General features: G+C 39.6%; 1 protein-coding gene across 1 annotated transcript in view; it reads left to right on the plus strand.

Moving 5' to 3' along the window:
- TLR3 (toll like receptor 3) overlaps nt 1-17406 on the plus strand; it is a 31510-nt gene extending 14104 nt beyond the window's left edge. The window contains exons 2-5 of the mRNA XM_029927399.1: nt 8405-8856; nt 10619-10810; nt 13348-15200; nt 15671-17406. Coding sequence (XP_029783259.1) covers nt 8416-8856; nt 10619-10810; nt 13348-15200; nt 15671-15899 — 2715 coding nt within the window. The 5' untranslated portion in view covers nt 8405-8415 and the 3' untranslated portion in view covers nt 15900-17406. The remainder of the gene's footprint in view (nt 1-8404; nt 8857-10618; nt 10811-13347; nt 15201-15670) is intronic.
- Nucleotides 17407-22798: the final 5392 nt, after the last annotated feature.

Genomic DNA, 22798 nt, shown 5'->3' on the forward strand with positions numbered 1-22798 from the left:
GGCACACCAAGTTCTGCTGAACAAGAACTGTAGGCCACTCTAATGAGTCCGATCTCCTTTTGCTGTGGTTGAGCAGAGTTGTATTTTCCAGCCTGCCTCGGTTCAAAGTTCCAGTCCATGCACTCTTTATGCTACCACAGATGGTGTTTTTGTTTTGGTTGCTGGCTTCTTAGAGGGAGTAATTGGTTTGTCTTGGCTCAGGCTGGGATTTTGGCTGACCCTGCCTGAGGCGAGATGAGCAGCAGGAGGTGAAGTATGTGCGCACCGTCTCAGACCCAACCCCCAGCGGGGATCGTGTTAGCGTTGGGGGAGGAATGAGTGCGCAGCTGTTGCCTGAGGCGGCGCCCGGAGCTGCTGGAAATGAGCTGGGAGCTCCTGTAGCTTGTGCGCGTGCACCCAGGTCTCCACCGCCGCCAATTCCCTGCCGCGATCACACAGAGGTGGGGGCTATTTTTTCCCTGTTGGCACCCGGGATTCAGGTTTCATGGGGCCAATGCTGGGGGCAAGATGTGCCGTGGAAATGAGGTGCGTGCTCCCACTCCCAAAACCGAGGTCGAAGTGAGCACCCCTATCACCACGGGCAGTGGTCTCCAACTCCTCGCCAAGATGGCACCGGGCTGGAAGCTGTTCCTTCCCTTGCACGCCACCTGGGTTCGGGATTTAGGATACCCGGCAGTTATCTATGGAGTGAGCTTCCCTCTCCAAGCGCAGTTAAGCGTTCTTTACCTCTTCCCCAGAGACAGTACTATGAGCGTGTTCAGTCTCTCTGTCTCTTCCCTTTGTCTCTCGGGCTCTGCGCACTTGCCCTGCGTTGGGCTCGGGCTGCCACCTCCCCTGCCCGTCTCGGGCTGGCCCATTTTCCAATCTCCCCAGTTCGCACTCACTCACTCAGGTATCCTTCAGGTTCTCTTCCTTCTGGAGTCCGTATTTTCTCCTTCCGCTCTTGCAGATGAGAGCAATGTCCTTCTCAGTTCCATCGATGGGACAGACGAAGTTTACAGAGCTCCCTTCCTCTCCGCCATCTTGGCTCCTCCAAATAATGACATTTTAACAATGTTTATCCTTCTGATCCATGAGCATGGAATATTTTTCCATTTCTTTGTGTCTTCCTGAATTTCTTTCATAAGTTCTCTATAGTTTTCATCATACAGATCTTTTATATCTTTGGTTAGGTTTATTCCTACGTATTTTATGGTTTTTTGTGCAATTGTGAATGGCATCAGTTTCTTGATTTCTTTCTGTTGCTTCCGATGTAAAATGCAACCGATTTCTGTACATTGATTTTGTACCCTGTGACTTTGCTGAATTCATGGATCAGTTCTAGTAGGCTTCTGGTGGAGTGTTTCGTGTTTTCCATGTAGAAAAAGTTAAAAGCTTGATTTCATCTTTGTCGATTCTGATGCATTTTATTTCCTTTTGTTGTCTGATTGCTGATGCCAGGACTTCCAGCACTATGTTAAACAACAGTGGTGAGTGTGGACATCCCTGTCGTATTCCTTATCTCAGGGAGAAAGCTCTCAGTTTTTCCCCATTGAGGATATTAGCTGTGGGCTTCTCATAAATGGCTTATATGATGTTTGAGTAAGTTCCTTCTATCCTGACTTTCTCAAGGGTCTTTATTAAGAAAGGATGCTATATTTTGTAAAATGCTTTTTCTGCATCTCTTGATGGGATTATATGGTTTCTGTCTTTTCTTTTGTTCATGTAATGTGTCACATTGATTGATTTGTGAATATTGAGCCAGCCCTGTAACCCAGAAATGAATCCCACTTGATTATGGTGGGTAATTATATGTATATACTGTTGAATTTGATTTACAAGTATCTTGAGGATTTTTGCATCTGTATTCATCAAGAATATTGGCCTGTAGTTCTCTTTCTTTGTTGGGTCTCTGTCTGGTTTGAGAATCAAAGTGATGCTGGCTTTATAAAATGAGTCCGGAAATTTTCCTTCTATTTCTGTGTTTTGGAAAAGCTTAAGAAGAATGGGTATTAACTCTGTTTTTAATGTCTGGCAGAATTCCCCAGGGAAACCATCTGGCCCAGGGCTCTTACTAGTTGGGAGATTTTTGATGACTGATTCAATTTCTTTTCTGGTTATGGATCTGTTCTGATTTTCTACCTCTTCCTGTTTGAATTTTGCTAGTGAATGTGTTTTTCGGAATTTGTCCATTTCTTCTAGGTGTCCAGTTTGTTGGCATATAATTTTTTATAGTATTCCATGATAATTGCTTGTGTTTCTGAGGGCTTGATGGTAATAGATCCATTTTCATTCGTGATTTTATCTATTTGGGTACTCTCTCTTTTCTTTTTGAGAAACCTGGCTAGAAGTTTAATTTTGTTTATTTTTTCAAAAAAACCAACTCTTGGTTTCGTTGATCTGTTCAATTGTTTTTTTGGATTCTATATTGTTTATTTCTGCCCTGCTCTTTATTATTTCTCTTCTGCTAGGTTTGGGGTGCTCTTGCTTCTCTGCTTCTAGTTCCTATAGGTGCTCTGTTAGATTTTGTATTTGTGCTTTTTCTAGTTTCTTGAAATAGGCCTGGATTGTAATGTACTTTCCTCTTAGGACTGCCTTTGCTGCATCCCAAAGAGTTTGGATTGTTGTATTTTCATTTTCATTTGTTTCCCTATATTTTTAAATTTCTTCTCTAGGTGTCTGATTGGCCCATTCGTTCTTTAGTAGGGTGTTCTTTAACCTGTTTTGGGGGGTTTCCAGACTTTTCCTCTGATTGATTTCAAGTTTCTTAGCATTGTGATCTGAAAGTGTACATGGTATGATCTTAATGTTTTTGTATTTATTGAGGGCTGCTTTATGACCCAGTATGTGTCTATCTTAGAGAATGTGCCATGAGCACTTGAGACGAAAGTGAATTCCATAGCCTCAGGATATAGAGTTCTAAATATGGCTGTCAAATCCATCTGTTCCATCTGTTCCATTGTTTCTTTAATAATTTTCTGTCTAGCTAATCTATCCATTGCTGTAAGTAGAGTATTAAAGTCCTCTACAATTAGTACATTCTTCTCAATAAGATTGTTTCTGTGATTGTTTTATATATTTGTACTTCTGAATTTGGTGCATAGAAATTTATAATTGTTAGCTCTTTCTGATGGATAGACTCTGTAATTATTATATAATGTCCTTCTTCATCTCTTGTTGCTGTCTTTACTTTAGAGTCCAGTTTGTCTAATGTAAGTATGGCTACTTTGGCTTTTTTTTTTTTTTTAACTTCCATTCACATGATAGATATTTCTCCATCTTACTTTCAATCTGAAGGTGTCCTCAGGTCTAAAATGAGTCTCTTGTAGACAGCAAATAGATGGATTTTTTAAAATCCATTCTGATACCCTATGTCTTTTGATTGGAGCATTTAGTCCATTTACGTTCAGTGTTATTATTGAAAAATATGGGTTTAGAGTCACTGTGTTCTCTGTAGGGTTCATGCTTGTGGTGTCTCTGGTACCTTGTGTTCCTTGCAACATCTCCCTCATAGAGTCCCCCTTAGGATTTCTTGTAGGGCTGGTTTAGTGGTGATGAATTTTTTCATTTTTTGTTTATTTGGGAAAACCTTTATCTCTCCCCCTATTCTGAATGACAGGCTTGCTGGATAGAAGATTCTTGGCTGCATATTTTTTTCTGTTCATCACATTGAAGATTTCCTGCCATTCCTTTCTGGCATGCCAGGTTTCCATAGATAGGTCTCCCTTTGTATGTTAGGGCCCTTTTGTACCTAGATGATTTCAGAATTCTCTCTTTATCCTTCTATTTTGCCAGGTTCACTATGATATGCCGTGCAGAAGGTTGATTCAAGTTACATCTGAGGGGAGTTCTATGTGCCTCTTGGATTTCAGCGTCTGTTTCCTTCCCCCGATTGGGGAAGTTCTTAGCTATAATTTGTTCAAGTACCCCAGCAACCCCTTTTTCTCTCTTTTTCTTCTTATGGAATTTCTATGCCAGGGATATTGTTTCATTATATTTCATCACTCAGCTCAAATTCTTCTTTCATGCTCTGGATCAATTTCTCTCTCTTTTTCTCAGCTTCTTCTTTTTCTTTAATTGTGTCTTCTAAGTCACCTATTCTCCTCTCTGCCTCTTCAATCCAAGCAGTGGCTGCCTCCACTTTATTATGCACCTCATTGATAGCATTTTTTAATTCATCACAACTATTTTTAAGGTCCATAATCATTGTAGCAATGCGATGGTGACTTCTATGCAAGGTCATTTCAAGGCCAGTGAATAATTTTATGACTATTGTTCTAAATTCTTGGTCATTTATGTTGCTTATATCTGTTTTGAGCAATTCTTTAGCTGTCATTTCTTCCTGGAATTTCTTTAGAGGAGAGTTCTTCTGTTTCATTATTTTGGCTAGCTTTCTGTCTCTTGTAAGTTTTGAAAACTAGTTTTGCACTCTGCACCTGCAAGTTCTGCTGTATTATAGGAGGGTCATTGACTGTCCATGGCCTGTCCATTCAGGAAGTGTTTTTTTAATGGTGTCTCTTGGTCTCTCTTGTTGTGCCTTTGGTTGTTTTATTTCTCTACTCATAGTGATTTTTGGGATTCTCCACCATGTGTACTTTGACTTGTTTCTTGACGTAGCCCTATGACGCTGTCTTCTTAGTGCACTCTGTCTCTTTTCCTCCTAGACTCTTGCGATTCAGTGTCCTTTGGCTTCAGCCCTTCTTTGTTTGAGAGATGAAGGCGGGAAGGCTGAGTTCCCTATTTTTCCGCCATCTTGCCTCCAGGGTAGAAGTGCCTCACATGGACTTTACATCAAGAAGAGGCTCCAGGTAACTGTGTTAAATATGTTAATGAAAGGTTCAGTGCCTAAGTCTTCAAGCTTCTTGGTATCAACTTCTTCTACTGTTAAATCTGTTTTTGAGGTTTCTCTGCCATCCTTCTGAAGTCAGAGGGCTGAAAAAGAATCACTGCCCTGAGGAAATCTTCATGAAGATTGAAGTGATGGAATTACAAGTCAAGGAATGCTGACTGCCCACTGCTTGAGCGACTTTTCCCCTATGGCCCACTTATCTGGGAAACTCTTTATCTCCCCTTCCATTCTGAATGACAGCCTTCCTGGATAAAGTGTCATGGCTGTATGTTTTTCCCATTAAGAACATTGAATATGCCATGCCATTTCCTTTTGGCCTGCCCGGTTTCTGTGGATAGGTCTGCTGGTATCCTTATTTGTCTTCCCTTTTAGGTTAGGACTATCTTTTCCCAGGCTGCTTTTAGTATTTTTTTAATCTCTGTATTTTGCAAATTTTACTATGGTACATCCTTGTGTTGGCCTGCTTTTGTTGATTTTGATGGGAGTTCTCTGTCCCTTTTAGGTTTGGGTGTCTGTTTGTTTTCTTCCCCAAATCAGGAAAGTTTTCATCTATAACTTGCTCAAATAAACTTTAAACTCTCTATCCCTCCCCTTCCCTCTTTTCTTCTGGGACTCCTATGATATGAATGTTACTATATTTTGTGGAGTTACTGAGTTCCCTAAGTTTACATTCATGATCAATATTTTTCTTTCTTTCCGTCTTCTTTTCAGCTTTATTGTTTTCTATAATTTCCCGTGCTGATTGGCAGGGGAAAAATTGATGCTAACCCTCTCCCTGAGAAGGGGAGTCTGTGCCTGCTGCTGTCCATGAAGCCTTCACAGAAGAGCCAACAATCTCCCTTCCTGTGTCCCCGGCATCCCTCAGGCCCCTGCCTTCACTCTGTCTGTGACTGGGCTGTGTGCCCACCCAGCCAGTGGGTTTTATCTCGGGCAGGTAGTCAGGCTGAGTTTCAAAACTCCAAACTTTAGGAACCCAGTGTTTTGCAGACTCATGCTTCTGCTCTGGGTAAGAGTCTCACCTTCACATTGGGGCTGGTGCTGATTTGTCCCAGAAGGGAAACTGTATCAACACCCAGGAGCTTAGAGCTTAAAGTAAAGTGCTGCAAAAAGCTGAAATCCAGGTTAGCTTCCCTCAGGTTGTCCATCTCTGTTCCTTTGCTAAGGAACAAGGCAGCATAATGTTGCCCACTGGCTCTTTTGTCCCCTAAAAGGCAACAGTGCCTCTCCCAGATGCACCCCAAGAAGGGGTAAATATCTCTCCCAATGTGTCCCAAGGGATCCTTAGATCATGCTGTCCACTCCCAAGCCTCCGCCTTCCACAGAGCATTTTTGCACCTATGGGCTCCACACATGCCATGGCACTGACCTCTAAAACTCTAGTCTTTGAGCTCTGCTGGTTGTAAAAACTCACAATAATCAACCCCTCTTATTTTCCCAGTCAATGGTTTTGGAGAAGTGTTTTTCTTGTGTGATGCCCTGTGTGCTACACTCTGTCTCTCTCTCTCTCTCTCTGTCTCTCTCTCTCTCTGTCTCTCTCTCTCTGTCTCTCTCTCTCTCTCTCTCTCTCTCTCCCCTTTCTCTGTAATCAGACCTCCCTACCTTCCATAGCACCCACAATCCTTTTCTTCCCAAGGCACGTATCACACCTCCTATCTTCTACGATTTTGCCTCTTCTCTCCCTCTAGTTGTGTAATTTATTCTCTTGCCCTTATATTGACTGCTTGGGTGTTGAGAATGATTTGATGTTTATCTAGGTATGTTCAAGGGATGAGGCAAGCCTAGAGGCCTCTTACCACTCCACCATCTTCTCTCCTACAACCCCATTAAAACTTTTAAAGGCCTATTTTGTGAATAATATGTTAGCAAATGCTTAGATTTATTACTTTGATTCTTTAGACCAAGTAGTAGGGTAAAAGGTGATCCATGGATGCCTCATAACCCAGAACTTTCTATTTATTCTTAACATGAAATTGAAGGGGCAACTGAATGGCTCAGTTGATTAAGCATCCAACTCTTGATTTGGGCTCAGTTCATGATATCATGGGTTGTGAAACTGAGCCCTGCATCAGGCTCTGTGCTGACAGTGCAGAACCTGCTTGGGATTTTTTCTCTCTCCCTCTCTGTCTGCCCTTCCTGCACATGCATGCACTCTCTCTCTCCCTCTCTCTGTCTTAAAATAAAATAAATAATCATTTAAAAATAAATAAAATGCAATTGGAAAACAGAACAGTTTTAAAGGAATCGGGCCTCCTCAAATGAAGATCATTTGTAGTTGTTCAGGGAAGATGCTAGTGAATTCCCGGCCTGGGAAGACAGCCCTAGAGTCTGCGTGGTGGCTTTCCATCTAACCCAAGGCGAGGTCACTAAGGGGCGTCTCAAATCTTTCTAGCCATCATGGATTTCCTTGAATTTCAATGATCTTACATGCTTGGCCCCTTCTTATTTAATGGTTAGCTGTGATTGTCTCATGATATAATTGGCTTTTTTTGTGTTTAGATTTTCTTTATGAACTAAAACATTTACAAAATAGAAAATAGTTATAATTATCTACTTATAAATCATGGATTATTTTACTGATTAATAATAATAGTAGTAATAACGTTAAATGTTGCTGTGTTTAAGATACTATAAGGCTTATTTCATTTTATCCTCATAACAACCTATAGAAGAGCCACTCTGTCCAGACTTATAAGATGAGGGAACTAAGGCCTGAGAAATGAGTTAACTTCCAGAGGTTACAAAGCCAACAATGAGGAGCACAAGTCAGGGTTTTTTCTCCTCATCACTAGGTTTCTCTAAGTTGTCCTGATTTTGCAGTGAAAACTTATTTATATAATCATAAAATTGCAAAGATATTTATTGACTTTAGATTTTCTGAATTTATGTGGACCAAGTATGTTGGACTCACCATAGTTTTAGGATAAAACGCTCACATTTTATATATTGACAATGTCAAGCAGGGCTGTAGTTGGTAGTTTTAGGAGATGTAAATATGGAAGGAATGTGTAGAAAATTCAGGGGCTGCACATTTCCTGTATCACATCATGAGGGTCAAGAGAGGATGTCTCAAGCTGTTTGATTAATAAAATCAAGTTTTAGCTATAATCATGAAAATTACCAATGTATTAATATGTTGAATAAAATAAATTAAAAGTGACTAAAGAAAAATTGTGATGAGACTGATGGAATAGTCTTATCTTTACAGTGGGAAGAAAATACTTTATGTCGTATTGAAGAAATAGAAGCATAAGCACAAACATGTTGTTTGGGTTTGTGGAGGTGACCATGAAAATTAAAAGTAGAAATTGTCCAGAGGTTACTTTGGCACACTGAAGATGGGGGGGAGGTAAAGAGTGAAGAGGGAGTTTGTGTGTTCCAGTTTTTACTTCTCTGTGCTGTTGGAATTATTTCCATCTGATGTATAACTAGTATAATACATACTTGTATATCATTCAAGTTGTGAATAAAAAGATGACACATCGTCACATTTGGTTATCTATTTTACAAGGAATATACCAATGCCTATGAAAACCTGTGTTATTAATGTTGTCTGTTCCTTTGTTATGGTTCTTTCAGAGGAGAGAGTCATGAGCCCGAGTTTGCCTTACCTCTACTCCTTTTTGGGGCTCCTACCCCTTTGGATGCTGTGTACATCTTCTGCCAACAAATGTATTGTTAGACATGAAGTAGCTGACTGCAGTCATCTGAAGTTGACTCAAGTGCCCAATGACCTCCCAGCAAACATAACAATGTTGAATCTCTCCCATAATCAGCTCAGAAAATTACCATCTGACAACTTCACAAGATATAGCCAACTTACTGTCTTGGACGGAGGATTTAACTCCATCTCAAAACTGGAGCCAGAATTGTGCCAAAAACTCCCCCTGTTGGAAACTTTGAACCTCGAACACAATGAACTATCTCACCTTTCAGAGCGAACTTTTAACTTCTGCATGAATTTGGCTGAACTCCACTTAAGGTCCAATTCAATTCAGAAAATTGAAAATAATCCTTTTCAAAATCTGAAGGTAAGATGAAAATGTTCATCTCCGTATAAGAAGTTAAAAGTATGTTATCTCTTGTTAAGTTTTCAAGTCACTTAAGAATCTCTCAATTTTGTATTGAAATATCAAGGTCAAGAATAAGAAATCTGATCTACCTAAAAAGGAAGAAGGGCAACTCTGCATACAAATATGGCCATTTAAGATTGGAAATCTTTTCAAAATAGAATATCACATCTTAATTCAATTTCAGCCTTAAGTTTAAAGAACTCTGCCTCTCTTGCTCCCTCCCATTAAAAATACAACTTAGATACAAGAGATAGAGAGCCTAGAAGAATCTGATCTGTCATGACCAGAGAAGAATGAGAATATCCCATTAGGAACACGACACATAAACTCTCAGTGCTGCTGAACAGTGCCTGAAGCAATGAGAAAAAAGTCAACACGTCCAAATTCTGACTTAAAGTTAACAAATGGATACATGGGAAAGCCAATTGTTCAACTAAAAATTACTGACTCTGATTTAAGAAATTCTTCATATTATTGCTTTACTAATGACTGTCATCTTTTCCCCCCAAGTACTTTGCTTGAATTTCAAATCTGTGAAAATGTATGTTATTGTCTCTCCATCTGAGACAATTATTGGGTACTTTTCATGAACCAAAACCCTTTTTTTAACTCTTTGTTTTCTTCATTATATGCACCTATACAAAATTTGGCATTCTGTGACCCCATATGCCAAGAATAATGTGTAAACTTAATATGGTTAGAAACATTTATAAAGTGATTTTATTGCTAGTGATTTGAAATTATTGTGCCTCTTTAGATTCTGAAGTGGACAAAATGTGGACATAGAGGCCTCAAAATCTGGTTAGAATAATCTTTGGCAAAATGTTCTTTTATGTTTAAAACATAAATAAAAGTCTTACTCTCTTTAATACACATTACATAAGATTTTACACTAATTTCAGCTTTTCCTTAACTTTCACCTGAGTGGAAGTTTACCTGTTAAAAATAGCACAATAATAAAATGTCCCACTGCACTAACAAAACAAACAAAGATGAATATTCTATACTAGCCATGATGGAAAATTAACATAACTATCCACCTTTCTCAAAGGAAAAATCATTTTAGGATTTCATGGACAACAAAGTTCTACACATACTTTTAAAGAAAATATTTCTTCTTTACTTTTTCCGTTTCATTTCAAGGCTGATGCATGACATTGTATGTTTAGGAAGCCATATGAATATTCCTTACATCACAAAGATATGCTTATTATAAATAAATGCTTATTATGAATATTCCTTATATCGTGAATAAATATTCTTAAATCTTTTTATATTGGTGAGAGAAATAAAATCATTCTTTTGAAAAAATGATTCTTAGGGCACTTAGGTGGCTCAGTTGGTTAAGCATCCAACCTCATCTCTGGTCATGATCTCATAGTTTGTGGGTTCAAGCCCCGTGTCAGGCTCTGTGCTGACAGCTCAGAGCCTGGAGCCTGCTTCAGATTCTGTGTCCCCTCTCTCTCTGCTTCTCCCCCACTCATGCTGTTTCTATCTTTCATAAATAAACTTAAAAAAGTGGTTCTTGAAGTGAGAAACAAACCTTGCAACAATGGTATTTTTGATCACCACAAAAGTTTTTCGTTACTTCTACTGTCGGTTTTCTATAGAATAATCGAGAGGTGACATTTTTGCTGTTATTTCTAAGAATCAAATACATTTGAATGAACTATTTTTGGTGGCCAGACTCTAACTTGTATACATCTTTTTTCTGTCTCAGAATTTAATCAAATTAGATCTGTCTCATAATGGTTTGTCATCCACCAAATTAGGAAGTCAGCTCCAACTGGAAAATCTCCAAGAGCTCCTGTTATCAAATAACAAAATTAACATCCTGAGACCTGAAGAACTGGATTTTCTTGGCAATTCTTCTTTGAAAAAATTAGAATTGTCATCAAATCCAATTAAAGAGGTAAGAAGTGAGGTAAAATTATTCCATGTTCTACCTTTAAGTGTGGGCAATTCCTAACCGAGTCACGTGGATGAAAGTCTAAAGATCCTAGAGAAAGGGGCCGTACTGTGTGCCTTGTCTTCCAGAAGACCTTCCCACCTACTGCGTAGGGCCGTCATGTCCTCCTCACAAAATGAGAGACCAGTAGCAATTAGAGGCTTGAGCTCTGCTGTCCAACAGAAATGGGTTAAAATCCCTGTTCCAGTTACAGGCCAGTACTTTCACCTTGGGGAACCTACTTAACCTTGCTGGGTCTTAGTTTCCTCACTTGTAAAAATGGGAACAGTACCATCTCTCGCACAAAATCCATGAAAGAATTAAAATAGCATGATAGTTAAGAGCACAGGCTGTAAGGTTGGGTTACTTCCTCCCCATCTGGGCTTTCCCTCCTAATACTTGTGTAATCAGGCAAATTACTCAAGTTCTCTGTGCTCCAGGTCCCTGGTTGTAAAATGAGCATAATAATAACATTACTTCATAGTCTGCAGTAAAGAATTTAGCACAGTAGCTGGCATGTGAGTGTTCCATAATGATACATAGCATTAGATTATTATGAAAATCATCTGATATTGGAATATACCTAACTAGCCTTCTCTTTAGATGCATGATATTCAGTTCATTAACTACTTTCATATACAGGTATGTTTGTATTTTAGCCCTTTACAGGCTGAGAATAATATTGGAAATCATAAACTAAGTTAGATTTTTAAAACTGTATTAACTTTCAGACATAAAAATTGACTGTGTATTTGTTCCGGGATGATAAAATATAAACAAGCAAACAAACATTTTATGTAATATTCATGCTAATTATTGAACAACATTTTTTTTGTTTAGAACATTTATTGTAAAAAATCTTACAAAATATGTATATAATGAGAGGAAAGATAAAAATATCCAAATACCCACAGTGTAGAGACAACCAGTATTGGGTATTTTTATTTCCAGCTTTTCTCCAGGTGATAGTAAGAAAAAGCAACAACCACTGAAATTCAGAGCACAAATCCAAAATACACTGTGTTGGGCACTATGATAAATTTATATATATGCATATATATAATTTATTTTACATATTCATAAATTTAAATTTGTAATTTATTTATAATATTTATATATTTATTTATATGTAAATATATTTATTAAATATATATATTTACCTGGTCCTGTAACTGCCTTATTTTTTTTTAAGTTTATTTATTTGAGAGAGGGAGAGAGTGCAAGGGAGAGGCAGAGAGAGAGGGAGACAGAGTAAGGGAGAAGCAAAGAGGGGGAGAGAGAGAGAGAGAGAGAGAGAGAGAGAGAGAGAGAGAATCCCAAGCAGGCTCCACACTGTCAGCAAAGAGCTAGACATGGGGCTCAGTCTCAAGAATCATGAGATCATGACCTGAGCCAAAATCAATAGTTGGACACTTAACTGACTGAGCCATGCAGGCACTCCTGTAACCAGTTTATTCATATCATCATTTTACACAGGGGTAAACTGAGAAGAAGAAGGGTTGAGGAGTTTGTCCAAGCCTCACATACAGCTATTTCTGACAGCCTTAGATCAGAGCCCATGCTCTTAACAGCTGAGCTGTAGCGCCTCCCATAGGCGATGGTGTGTCTTGACATCTAAAACATGAACATGCCCCATGTCATCGAGAATTATTCAAAAACTCAATTTTGATTACCGCAAAATAATGTTATAATGGAAGTTCACCATAATGAATTTAATAATTTCCTGCTTTGTGGTCCAATTCCACTTTATTTACAATAAAATACACTTTCTTCCCATTTTTGCCTTTTCTTCCATTAGCCCTAACATCTCACAAATGACACAGTAGAAATCAGCCTCTTCACTCTCCTGGTGTTTAACCACCGCAGACTGACTCCTACCTCCTCTGGTTTCCTTCTCTCCTTGCCTTCTGTTCTCCTCTTCTGGGGCTGAATCAATCCCACAGCCGACAAGGCTTCTGGTGAGGAAGTGGGGGCAGAGCGGAAGGGAACTGAAGGCACCATCATGCAGTAAAGTCTTGAGAAAACCCGTGCTGGAAAGACAAAGAGGAAGTCTGGAACTCAGCGTTACAGAAGGGAAAGTGTGTGTCACTGTTTCATATTAAAATTCACCCATTCATTCCACACGTGTTCACTGAGAGCAGTGGTCATCAAGACAGAAACGGGATCTGCCCTGGTGGTGACTTTACGAAGAGTTTATTAATTACAGTTATACTCAGTGTGATCAAGTAAAAGTCCAAGGGACTTCACCTAGACTGGGAGGTCCCCGAAAAGGAGACCACTGAATGCCAGGGAGGAAGTAAGCAGTGGCCAGGAAGGGTGAGGACTGCCGTGGGTGTCACAGGCACAGAGCAAGGAGCTGTGCAGTAGGGGGTGGAGAGTAAACCCAGAGAAGACAATGAAGAGGGAAGGGGATGGAGTCAAGAATCGTCTTTGAGCTTTTCTAGAGTCATGAAGACTCCACTGTGTTTTGGTTATTAACCTCTTTCTTTCCCCACCTTTAGTTCTCTCCAGGGTGTTTTCATGCAATTGGAAAATTATTTGGCCTCTCTCTGAACAATGCTCAACTGAACCCCAGCCTCATAGAGAACCTTTGTTTGGAACTGTCAAACACAAGCATTCAGAATCTATCCCTGAGCAACACCCAGCTGTACAGAACGAGCAATAGGACTTTCCTTGGACTGCAGCGCACAAATCTCACCATGCTCGATCTTTCCCACAATAACTTAAATGTTATTGATAATGATTCCTTTGTGTGGCTCCCACACCTCAAATATTTCTTCCTGGAGTATAATAATATAGAGCACTTGTTTTCTCACTCCTTTTATGGGCTTCTCAACGTGCGGAACCTGGATTTGAGACGATCTTTCACTAAACAAAGCACTTCACTTACTTTGCATCCCAAGATTGATGATTTTTCCTTTCAGTGGCTGAAATGTTTGGAATATCTTAACCTGGGGGACAACAACCTCGCGGGCATAAAAAGCAATATGTTCACAGGACTGATAAAGCTGAAATACTTAAGCCTCTCCAACTCCTTCACAAGCTTGCGGACTTTAACAAATGAAACATTTTTGTCACTTGCGCAGTCTCCTTTGGTCACACTCAACCTAACCAAAAACAAAATCTCAAAAATAGAGAGTGGTGCTTTTTCCTGTTTGGGCCACCTTCAGGTACTCGACCTTGGCCTTAATGAAATTGGGCAAGAGCTCACAGGCCAAGAATGGAGGGGTCTAGGGAATATCATTGAAATCTACCTTTCCTACAACAAAAACCTACAACTGACAGGTAGTTCTTTTGCCTTGGTTCCAAGCCTCCAACGCCTGATGCTCCGCAGAGTGGCCCTTAGGAATGTGGACATTTCTCCTTCACCTTTTCATCCTCTTCGGAACTTGATCATTCTGGATCTAAGCAACAACAACATAGCCAACATAAACGGTCAACTGTTGGAAGGTCTTGAGAAACTAGAAGTTCTGGAATTGCAGCACAACAACTTAGCTCGGCTATGGAAACGCGCCAACCCTAGTGGTCCTGTTTATTTTCTCAAGGGCCTTTCTCACCTCCACATTCTTAACCTAGAGTCTAACGGCTTTGATGAGATCCCAGCAGAGGTGTTCAAGGGCTTATCGGAATTAAGGAGTATTGATTTAGGATTGAATAATTTAAATGTATTTCCGCTCTATGTCTTTGATGATCAGGCATCTCTAAAGTCATTGAACCTTCAGAAGAATCTCATAACGTCAGTTGAGAAGGATGTTTTTGGGCCAGCCTTCAGGAACCTGAGTAATTTAGATATGAGGTTTAATCCATTTGATTGTACCTGTGAAAGTCTTGCCTGGTTTGTTAACTGGATTAATGGTACACGTACCAACATCTCAGAGCTATCCAGCCATTACCTCTGTAATACTCCACCTCAATATCGTGGTTTCCCAGTGATGCTCTTTGATATATCACCCTGCAAAGACAGTGCCCCCTTTGAACTCTTTTTCATAATAAATACCAGTATCCTTTTGATTTTTATCTTTACTGTACTGCTCATCCATTTTGAGGGCTGGAGAATATCTTTTTATTGGAATGTTTCAGTGCATCGAGTTCTTGGTTTCAAAGAAATAGACAGCCAGCCAGAGCAGTTTGAATATGCAGCATATATAATTCATGCCTACAAAGATAGGGATTGGGTCTGGGAACACTTCTCTCCGATGGAAGAAAAAGATCAAACTCTCAGATTTTGTCTTGAAGAAAGGGACTTTGAGGCAGGTGTCCTTGAACTTGAATCAATTGTTAACAGCATCAAAAGGAGCAGAAAAACAATTTTTGTTATAACACAGCATCTATTAAAAGATCCAGTGTGTAAAAGGTAGGTGAACATTATGAAATTTTTTTAATGTTTTTAATTTAGTTTTTAGAGACAGAGAGAGACAGCGGGAGCAGGGGAGGGTCAGAGAGAGAGAGAGAGAGAGAGAGAGAGAGAGAGAGAGGGAGATACAGAATCCAAAGCAGGTTCCAGGCTCTGAGCTGACAGTTAGATGCGGGGCTTGAACCCATGAACCGTGAGATCATGACCTGAGCTGAAGTCGGATGCTTAATAGACTGAGCCACCCAGGCGCCCCAACATTGTGAAATTTTCAGTGTGTACTTGTTTTTCACTTGGGCTTTCAAATATTACTTACATTATGATTGATAACTCAAAGAATTTAAAAAATAAATTTTAAAAACTTGATTATTAGTGACAGATAAAAACAAATGTAGGGGGGATATACGAGCTTTTGGTTGTTAAAAACCATATACTGATATATAACTTACTTTAATTGTTTTTTTTTTTACTAGATTCAAGGTGCACCAGGCAGTTCAGCAAGCTATTGAACAAAATCTGGATTCCATTATATTGATCTTTCTTGAGGATATTCCAGATTATAAACTGAACCACGCACTCTGTTTGCGACGAGGGATGTTTAAATCTCACTGCATCTTGAACTGGCCGGTTCAGAAAGAACGGGTAAATGCCTTTCATCATAAACTGCAAGTAGCGCTTGGATCCAGAAATTCCGTACATTAAATTTATTTAAAGACTAAGTTAACAAAGGAGTAACTTTCCCCACTTAAAGAGTTTCATAATAAATTTAAGTTTTATTTGAAGATAATATATATCTGTTCATTCATACTTAGCATTACCACAATTCTATATTTTGTATCTCCCTATTTCAGGACTTTTATTGCCAACTGAGTTAATTAGACCCAAAATAAACTTACAAGAATCTCTTCTATTAAGGAAAATGTACTTGGTTACCGAGGTCTATAACAACTTAAGAAAGTTTAAAAATATTCCTCATTTCAAAAAACGTTGGAATTACGTGAAGCTTTCCAATAATTATATTTGGAGGTTTTGTTTTTGGATGCACGCATAGGACAACCAGAGGTCATTGTTTTAGTAGGTATAATGCTATTTCAACTGTAAAAGAGTAAAATATATACCCTAATTTTAAAATGCTTTATTACAGTATTTTTTTCAGTTAGAAAGCTTTTAATTTAGTGTTGCCTACTTCAATGTTGATTTTGTTAAGTGTTAAATTCCATTTTAATATACAGACTCATGGTCAGAAAACATTTGTTATTCATTTTGATTACTTAGTTAAAATAAATATTTTAATCAGTGCTTATATTTCCCTGACATTTGGGTTTCTGCTCTAGGTGTTAGAAGAAACAATTTTCTTACTTAAAAGTATTACAGGAAACAAAAAAGTATTATAGAATGGCTTGCTTCCTGAAGGCTAATTAGTAGATTAGCTTTGTGGGAAAAAAATATTGTTTTCTCTTGGTCACAGAGGATCCTGGTCACATCATTTGGTCCTACTGGGGCCCTTTGACTCTTGATCTTAAAAATTACGGTGTTAAACAAAATCTTAAATAATCCTATATAATTAGCGGTGATGATCATGGTATAGTACAGTCACATGAAGCATCATGTCATAAAATAATATGCTACGTGTAGATTAGTCCTTCTCTAGAAAAACTATTATTTTAAATTTTATTTTTGTTTTACAACAGAAAGAATCTAATTATTGAAAATAGACATGAATAGCTTTTTAAAGCAAAGGCTTCATATAACTATATAGATATAGTATATATATAGTTATATATATAACTATCGTATATATATATATAGTTGCATATTTATAACTATAAAGATAGTTCTGGTATTCACATAAAGAGAGTGTTGAAATTATAAAGCTGGGTTAATTTCTATATTAGAAGCACTTGTTTAGTAAATTTAGAGAGAACTTGAAGTGTCACAGTGTGGAACTTTGATTAAAATAGTACAGTATCCTCAGGGCTAAGTCCACGAAATCCTGGAAAAAGCAGCACCCACTTTTCTCACATTCTCTCAACAATGTGAATGTGTGGAAGACTCATTTTCACTTCTATGCTACACACCACCCTTGCACATGAGACACTTGCTAGCGTTTTTGTTAAGATGTGCTTTCCGCCTATGAAATAATCTCATTTTATTTTGACATTGTAAAATAAAAATAAAAAGAAATAAATAAAATAAAGATTAAATTAAACTGTTATTGATGCCAAAATAAAACCCACAACTACTATTTTTCTTAACATGCTTTGTATGTTATTTACATACCAAAAGTCTCAACGTTATTAAAATATTTCTAAGTAGTTAATATTTCATCAGTCTATGAGAAGCAGGGCAGGAAGTAATTTTGTTTTCATTCTCTTATTTTCTTATAAGATAGCTGATCAAATGGCCACAATTTAAACTGAGTTCAAATGTAATCTTTTAAAGTTGCTTAATATTTAAGAAGATACACAAGGGATGACCCTTTAATTGAATGTAAGTAAAGCTAATCAAAGGTGTAAGCCTTGACGTGTATTTGATCCACACAGGAAGAAACTTCCTGAACCTTCTGCAAGCTGTCTTCTATAATTGTTCTCTGGAGGATCCTCATCCCTGGGGTTCAAAACAAGGGAAATGCAGAAAAGGGTGTCTGTCTGACCTATTTAATTTCCACAGGTGAAGTGATTTGTTGGAAAGCTCTCCGGGTACCACTTTGTTATCTTTTCACCCGATCTCCTTCTTCCTATTTTTCACTTTCAATACAAATTCTAGCTGAGTCAACATTGAGTTTAAAACAAATCCAGGTATTTGGATTTTACCTAAAAAATGACACCTTTTTGATTGTAATACGAAGGGAATACTCTCAATGTGTTGGGGGGAGGGTTCAATGCCATTTATTTAACAATGTCTTAATTATTCAAATGTTAGTCCACCTTAGGTGATTGTAAAGGGGGCTCCACAGTAAGTGATGGTGACCATGAGAAAATGTAAAGATGCTCCACATCAAGAGTTTAAAAAATATTTCTTGCAGTCTATAGAGGCAGAAAGCAGATTAGTGGTTGTCTGAACCTAGGGACAGGAATGGGGAGTAAATAAAGGTTGTGAAAGAGATCTTTTTGGGGTGATGAGAATGTTCTAAAAATGGATTGTGTCATTGATTGCACAACTGTGTAAGTTTTTACTAAGAATCATATACTTAAAGCAGGTGAGTTTTATGATATATAAATTATATACCAATAAGCCTGTTAGAAAACTAGGATTCATGCAGCAGCCGCATGAGCCAAGTATGACGGGACACAACAGGATGTGAGCTACGTTGTAGAAAATGACACAAGAAGAGTTCATGAAGAAAGGGACTATCAAAGATGGACCTGAACCAAAGGTTCTGTGGCAGAGGGTCAGACCTTTCAAAAATGGGTAGGATTTTGTTGAGTGAGGAGGAAGATGGCAGAATGAGCTGTAAGATGAAAGGGAGGGAGGCATGAACTTGGTGTTGGGAGGTTACAGGGACGCTGCCGAGGATGGAACCATGTTGCAGAGATCATGGCAGAGGGATTGAGACTTAAGGAGTCAGGTAGCGATGGTAACTTTATGGGTTTCAAATGGAAATCACAGTAAAATTCCCTCCAGAATCTATGACCTAGATTTATGTTACAGCTAGTTGAATAGAGAGTTTAACTTCTAACTTTACAGTTCAAGCGGTCAGGCCGACTCTCACATCACAGAAGGAGATTTAAAGCACTTCTTCTCTTCCTATAAATATGTAAATCTATATTAAAGTAACAAGGCAATCAATTGGTCACTAGTTGCTAATTATACTGGGTGATATTAGCCATTTTTCACTCATGCAACTCCCTAACCTTACTCCATCTTTCTGTCCAAGGGAGAAACTGGTTCTGTCATGTGACTTCCTCCCCACCCGTTTAGCAAACACTCTTACATACATTGGGCAGGAGTCATGGAACTTTTCAATGACGGAACTGTTCTGGTTCTATGTGAGAGTTTCTGGTAGCCAGTTTTGAATTCTTAACTCTCTTTTATCTTAAGTCAGTTCCCTGGGAAATAAATTCCGGGATGGAAACATCTGTGCAGCAGGATTCTGGGAGTGCTCTGATTTATGAGGGAGTGAAGTCGCCTGAATTGGGAAGAGAGCTAATGATGACCAGTGATGAAACTGCAGCATAAGCCTTAGCAGAGTCCACAGGGGATGGCCCTACAGAATCGATGCCAAGAAGGGGCTGGACCGCTCTGCCGTCATCTCAACCAATTAATATTGGATGTAAGCAGTTCCAGGGAGGAAGCGTGCCCTTGAACAAAAAGCTTTGCCCAAAAGCAATTCCAAAGGAGGAGCTCAGTTGTGAAGCATGAGGAGCGAACACTCTGGCCACTGGAGGAATAGGTGCCTGGGTCCTGAAGGCGAGACCTCAGCGGTTCGCTACAGCATCCGCTACACCTTCCAAGGTATTTAAGAATTAAAATAGGCATAGTTCACTTGGTTTCTTTAGGGACTTCTGCAAGCTTCCAACCATTTTATTTTTTTAAAAATAAAGTGTCTTCCAGACGTCCTGGAAGACAAATGGTTTCATAGGAAGCCAACATCAAAAAAAAAAAAAAAAAAACCCCACAAGGTTGCTTTCACAGTCAATGTCAATATCTTCCAGTCAAAGGCCACCAGAAACACACCTGCCGCGAAGCAAGTTGTGTTTATTTCTCACTGAAGTGAAGAAGGAGGCACACCCTGGGGATCTAGGGGTGTCTCCGTAAGAAGGTGATTAAAAGAACTTATTGTATAGGTTCAGGCTTTTCTTGGGTGATCTGGGTGAGGGCCTAAGGAAGCAGAGTTTCCTTCTAGATTTTATGCTGTTACAAAGGGGAAATTTTGTGATCAGTTATCTCAATAAAGCTGGCCTAGAGAGAGAGAAGAGGCTAGAACCAGCATAAGGTCATAATTGGTAAAGAAATAGCCAAGAGAGGAGTGTTTATGGTATTTTGAGGGTGGCACAGTGACCTTATTTTTATTTTCTGTGCTTACACAAAATTATGAAGTGGTTATGCTAGGTCTCATTTTATAGTGTCAGCATTACCTTGCCTGAGTTGATAGTCCGTGAGGTTTATGTCCGACCAGAGAATAACATGGCCAGCGGTGAGTCCTGGACCGGCTTCTGGGTTGTCGGGGGCCGCTCAGAAGCTTTCACAGCTTTTTGGCTGTTCCCAAAAGCTTTTACCTTTTTGGCTTCTTGAAGAGATATGTTTTCATCTTAGCAAGCACTTGGTTCTAAGTGCCAGAAACTCAAAGTTCTTTAGGCAAAAAGGGAAAATGTTTGTGGTCTACTATCAAACTGGGAGAAGAGCAGGCATAGAACTAACTGCCGAGGAGAACTGGAACCAGGAGTCCAAGTACCATCAGACCTCATGTCTACCTCTCTCTCTGGGTTAGTTAGTGTCCTTGGTTTGCACTGCTAGAAGTTGGGGTAGCCACGATCTCTTAGGCTCCCATCTCACATCAACAATCCCAGTGTTTACACACCTCAGGGAAGGTCTCTGATTGGCCTGATTTGGGGTATACATCCATGCTTGTGGCCATGACAGTGGCCTGTGGTTGGCAGCTCCCACCAGAACCATGTGGTTAGAACCATGTGCTGCTTCCCAAAGAGGGGAGCTGGACAAGCCAAGCAGTTCATGACCACCGTAGGAGACCTGTGGAACTGCCCATTGAACGAACTGGAGTCAGTAAGGTGCAAACAGGGACTGTTATTCTATCTTCCCCTCAAAGCTCTTTTTAAGAAAATTCTTCCATTTGCAGGAAACCTTAGGCTCGTCATAGAGCTTTTCAGACACTCTTAGATAGTACAAAGGGTTCTCACACCTCATCATCACCGTTTGTGATGGTCCAGTAGTGATAACCAAAACCCAAACTCTTGCGCGATTAGAGTTCTCTACTTCCCTTGCTGGGATCTGCTTCCGTCTGCTGGAAGACCCCATCAAAGAGGGTGATGGTGTTGGCTTCTTGACTCTCTCCTCACTCCACCTGCTCTTCCATGGCTGGCTGGGCACCTCTAGAATCTCAGGAGTTCAGAACACAGTTGAAAGAAGAGACGTCAAGGACACAGATGTCACAGGTATGGCCTCTGGGCCTTGGCAGCCTAATGCTTGGTTTCTGGCTCTTTTTTTTTTTCTCCATGAAATGCTTTTGTCAATTCAGAGACCCAGAATCTTCCCTTGAAGCCCAGCTCACATGCTAGGCATGGCTGTGGTCAACCTCACCCAACACAAATTCTTCTGGTGACTCCCTGGTATCTAATAAAATGAATTCGAAGTTTTCCAGCACCCTGTCTCTACCCAGTCTTTCAAACTTGTCTCCGTCATTGCTGTTTGCATCTAAGGTATTGATTGGTGTTCCTCACTAGTCTTAGAAGATAATATCCCATAAAAGGGCCCCTGCCAAATAACTGTAGGAAGCACTATAGACGCTGCGGCCCCCTTTCAGAAATATGCACTGCATCTCAGCATATTACAAAGCTAAGATGTCCTGCTTTGAAAAAAGGTATTTAACTTTTTATTATTGAGGCATTCTCTAAGCCAATTTGATTACAGGACGCTTCTTATCATTTAGCTTGTTGACATCCTGCTGAATCCATGTTCTGCATAACACACTTTTGTAAATCTAACAGTAAATGTTAGACTGAGGTTGTGGCATTGGACATAGGAAGGAAATAGGCACATTTGATTTTATGGAAATATATTTTTACCATCCAGAAATTTTGTTATGTTTCTGAGAGAGTCAGCAAACAAAAGAGAATCAGGATGCTCCAAAATCCCCTCTAACCTCCCCCAGTTCTGCAATAACTACTGTAAAACATGCTGGTACTCCGTTAACAATGGTCCAGGGAGTTGCAAATTCCCACTTAAAACCTTTGTTTACATTCTAAGTTGGGGGGGGGGCTTTGCTCTTTCTTGCCTCACCACCAACCCACAGTAAATAGTCACAGAGTATTTATGGATGGAATGATTAAAGAATTAAGTGAATGAACACGCCCTGGAGTCTAGCCACCCAGAACTGCCTGCAGTGTGGCCCATATGCCCGCCCTTTCACATTTCCATCTGCCTGTGCCTGTGGGTCTACTTTCACTGCTGTCCTACAGCCTTTTCTTGGCTAAAGCGTGCAGTTTCAAGGGTTGGATCAGGCATCAGCTTCTCCTATAAGGAGACCAACCCTTGGCCTAACCTGACCTAATCTTGAAATTTAGAGCCTTCCTAACCACACCTCCTTCTTCAGATGAGTTAGCTGGCTTTTGCCTTGTGCCGGGAACTTGGATAGGGAAGCTTGGTCTCTTAAATAGTATGAGTGCCCGGAAGGAGCTACAGGGGATGCAACCGTAAGACCCATGGTTGCTGGTGCAAAAATCTGTACAAACCCTGGATAGAAAGGACTTGGCCTTAGCCATGTGACTTTGGAGGGCGCTCTTGGGTCAGAGCCTTTTCTCTGCTCTACTTGTTTGCTGAAGATCAACCTTTCGGTGCAAGGGGATTTAAAGAGCTGTTCTTGCGCTCACGTTGTTTTTGTGGAAAGCAGTCTCAACTGGAATAAATGCCGGGTCAAGTGAGAG

Source organism: Suricata suricatta, chromosome 1 (genome assembly GCF_006229205.1).
Source record: "Suricata suricatta isolate VVHF042 chromosome 1, meerkat_22Aug2017_6uvM2_HiC, whole genome shotgun sequence".
NCBI classification, from domain to species: domain Eukaryota; kingdom Metazoa; phylum Chordata; class Mammalia; order Carnivora; family Herpestidae; genus Suricata; species Suricata suricatta.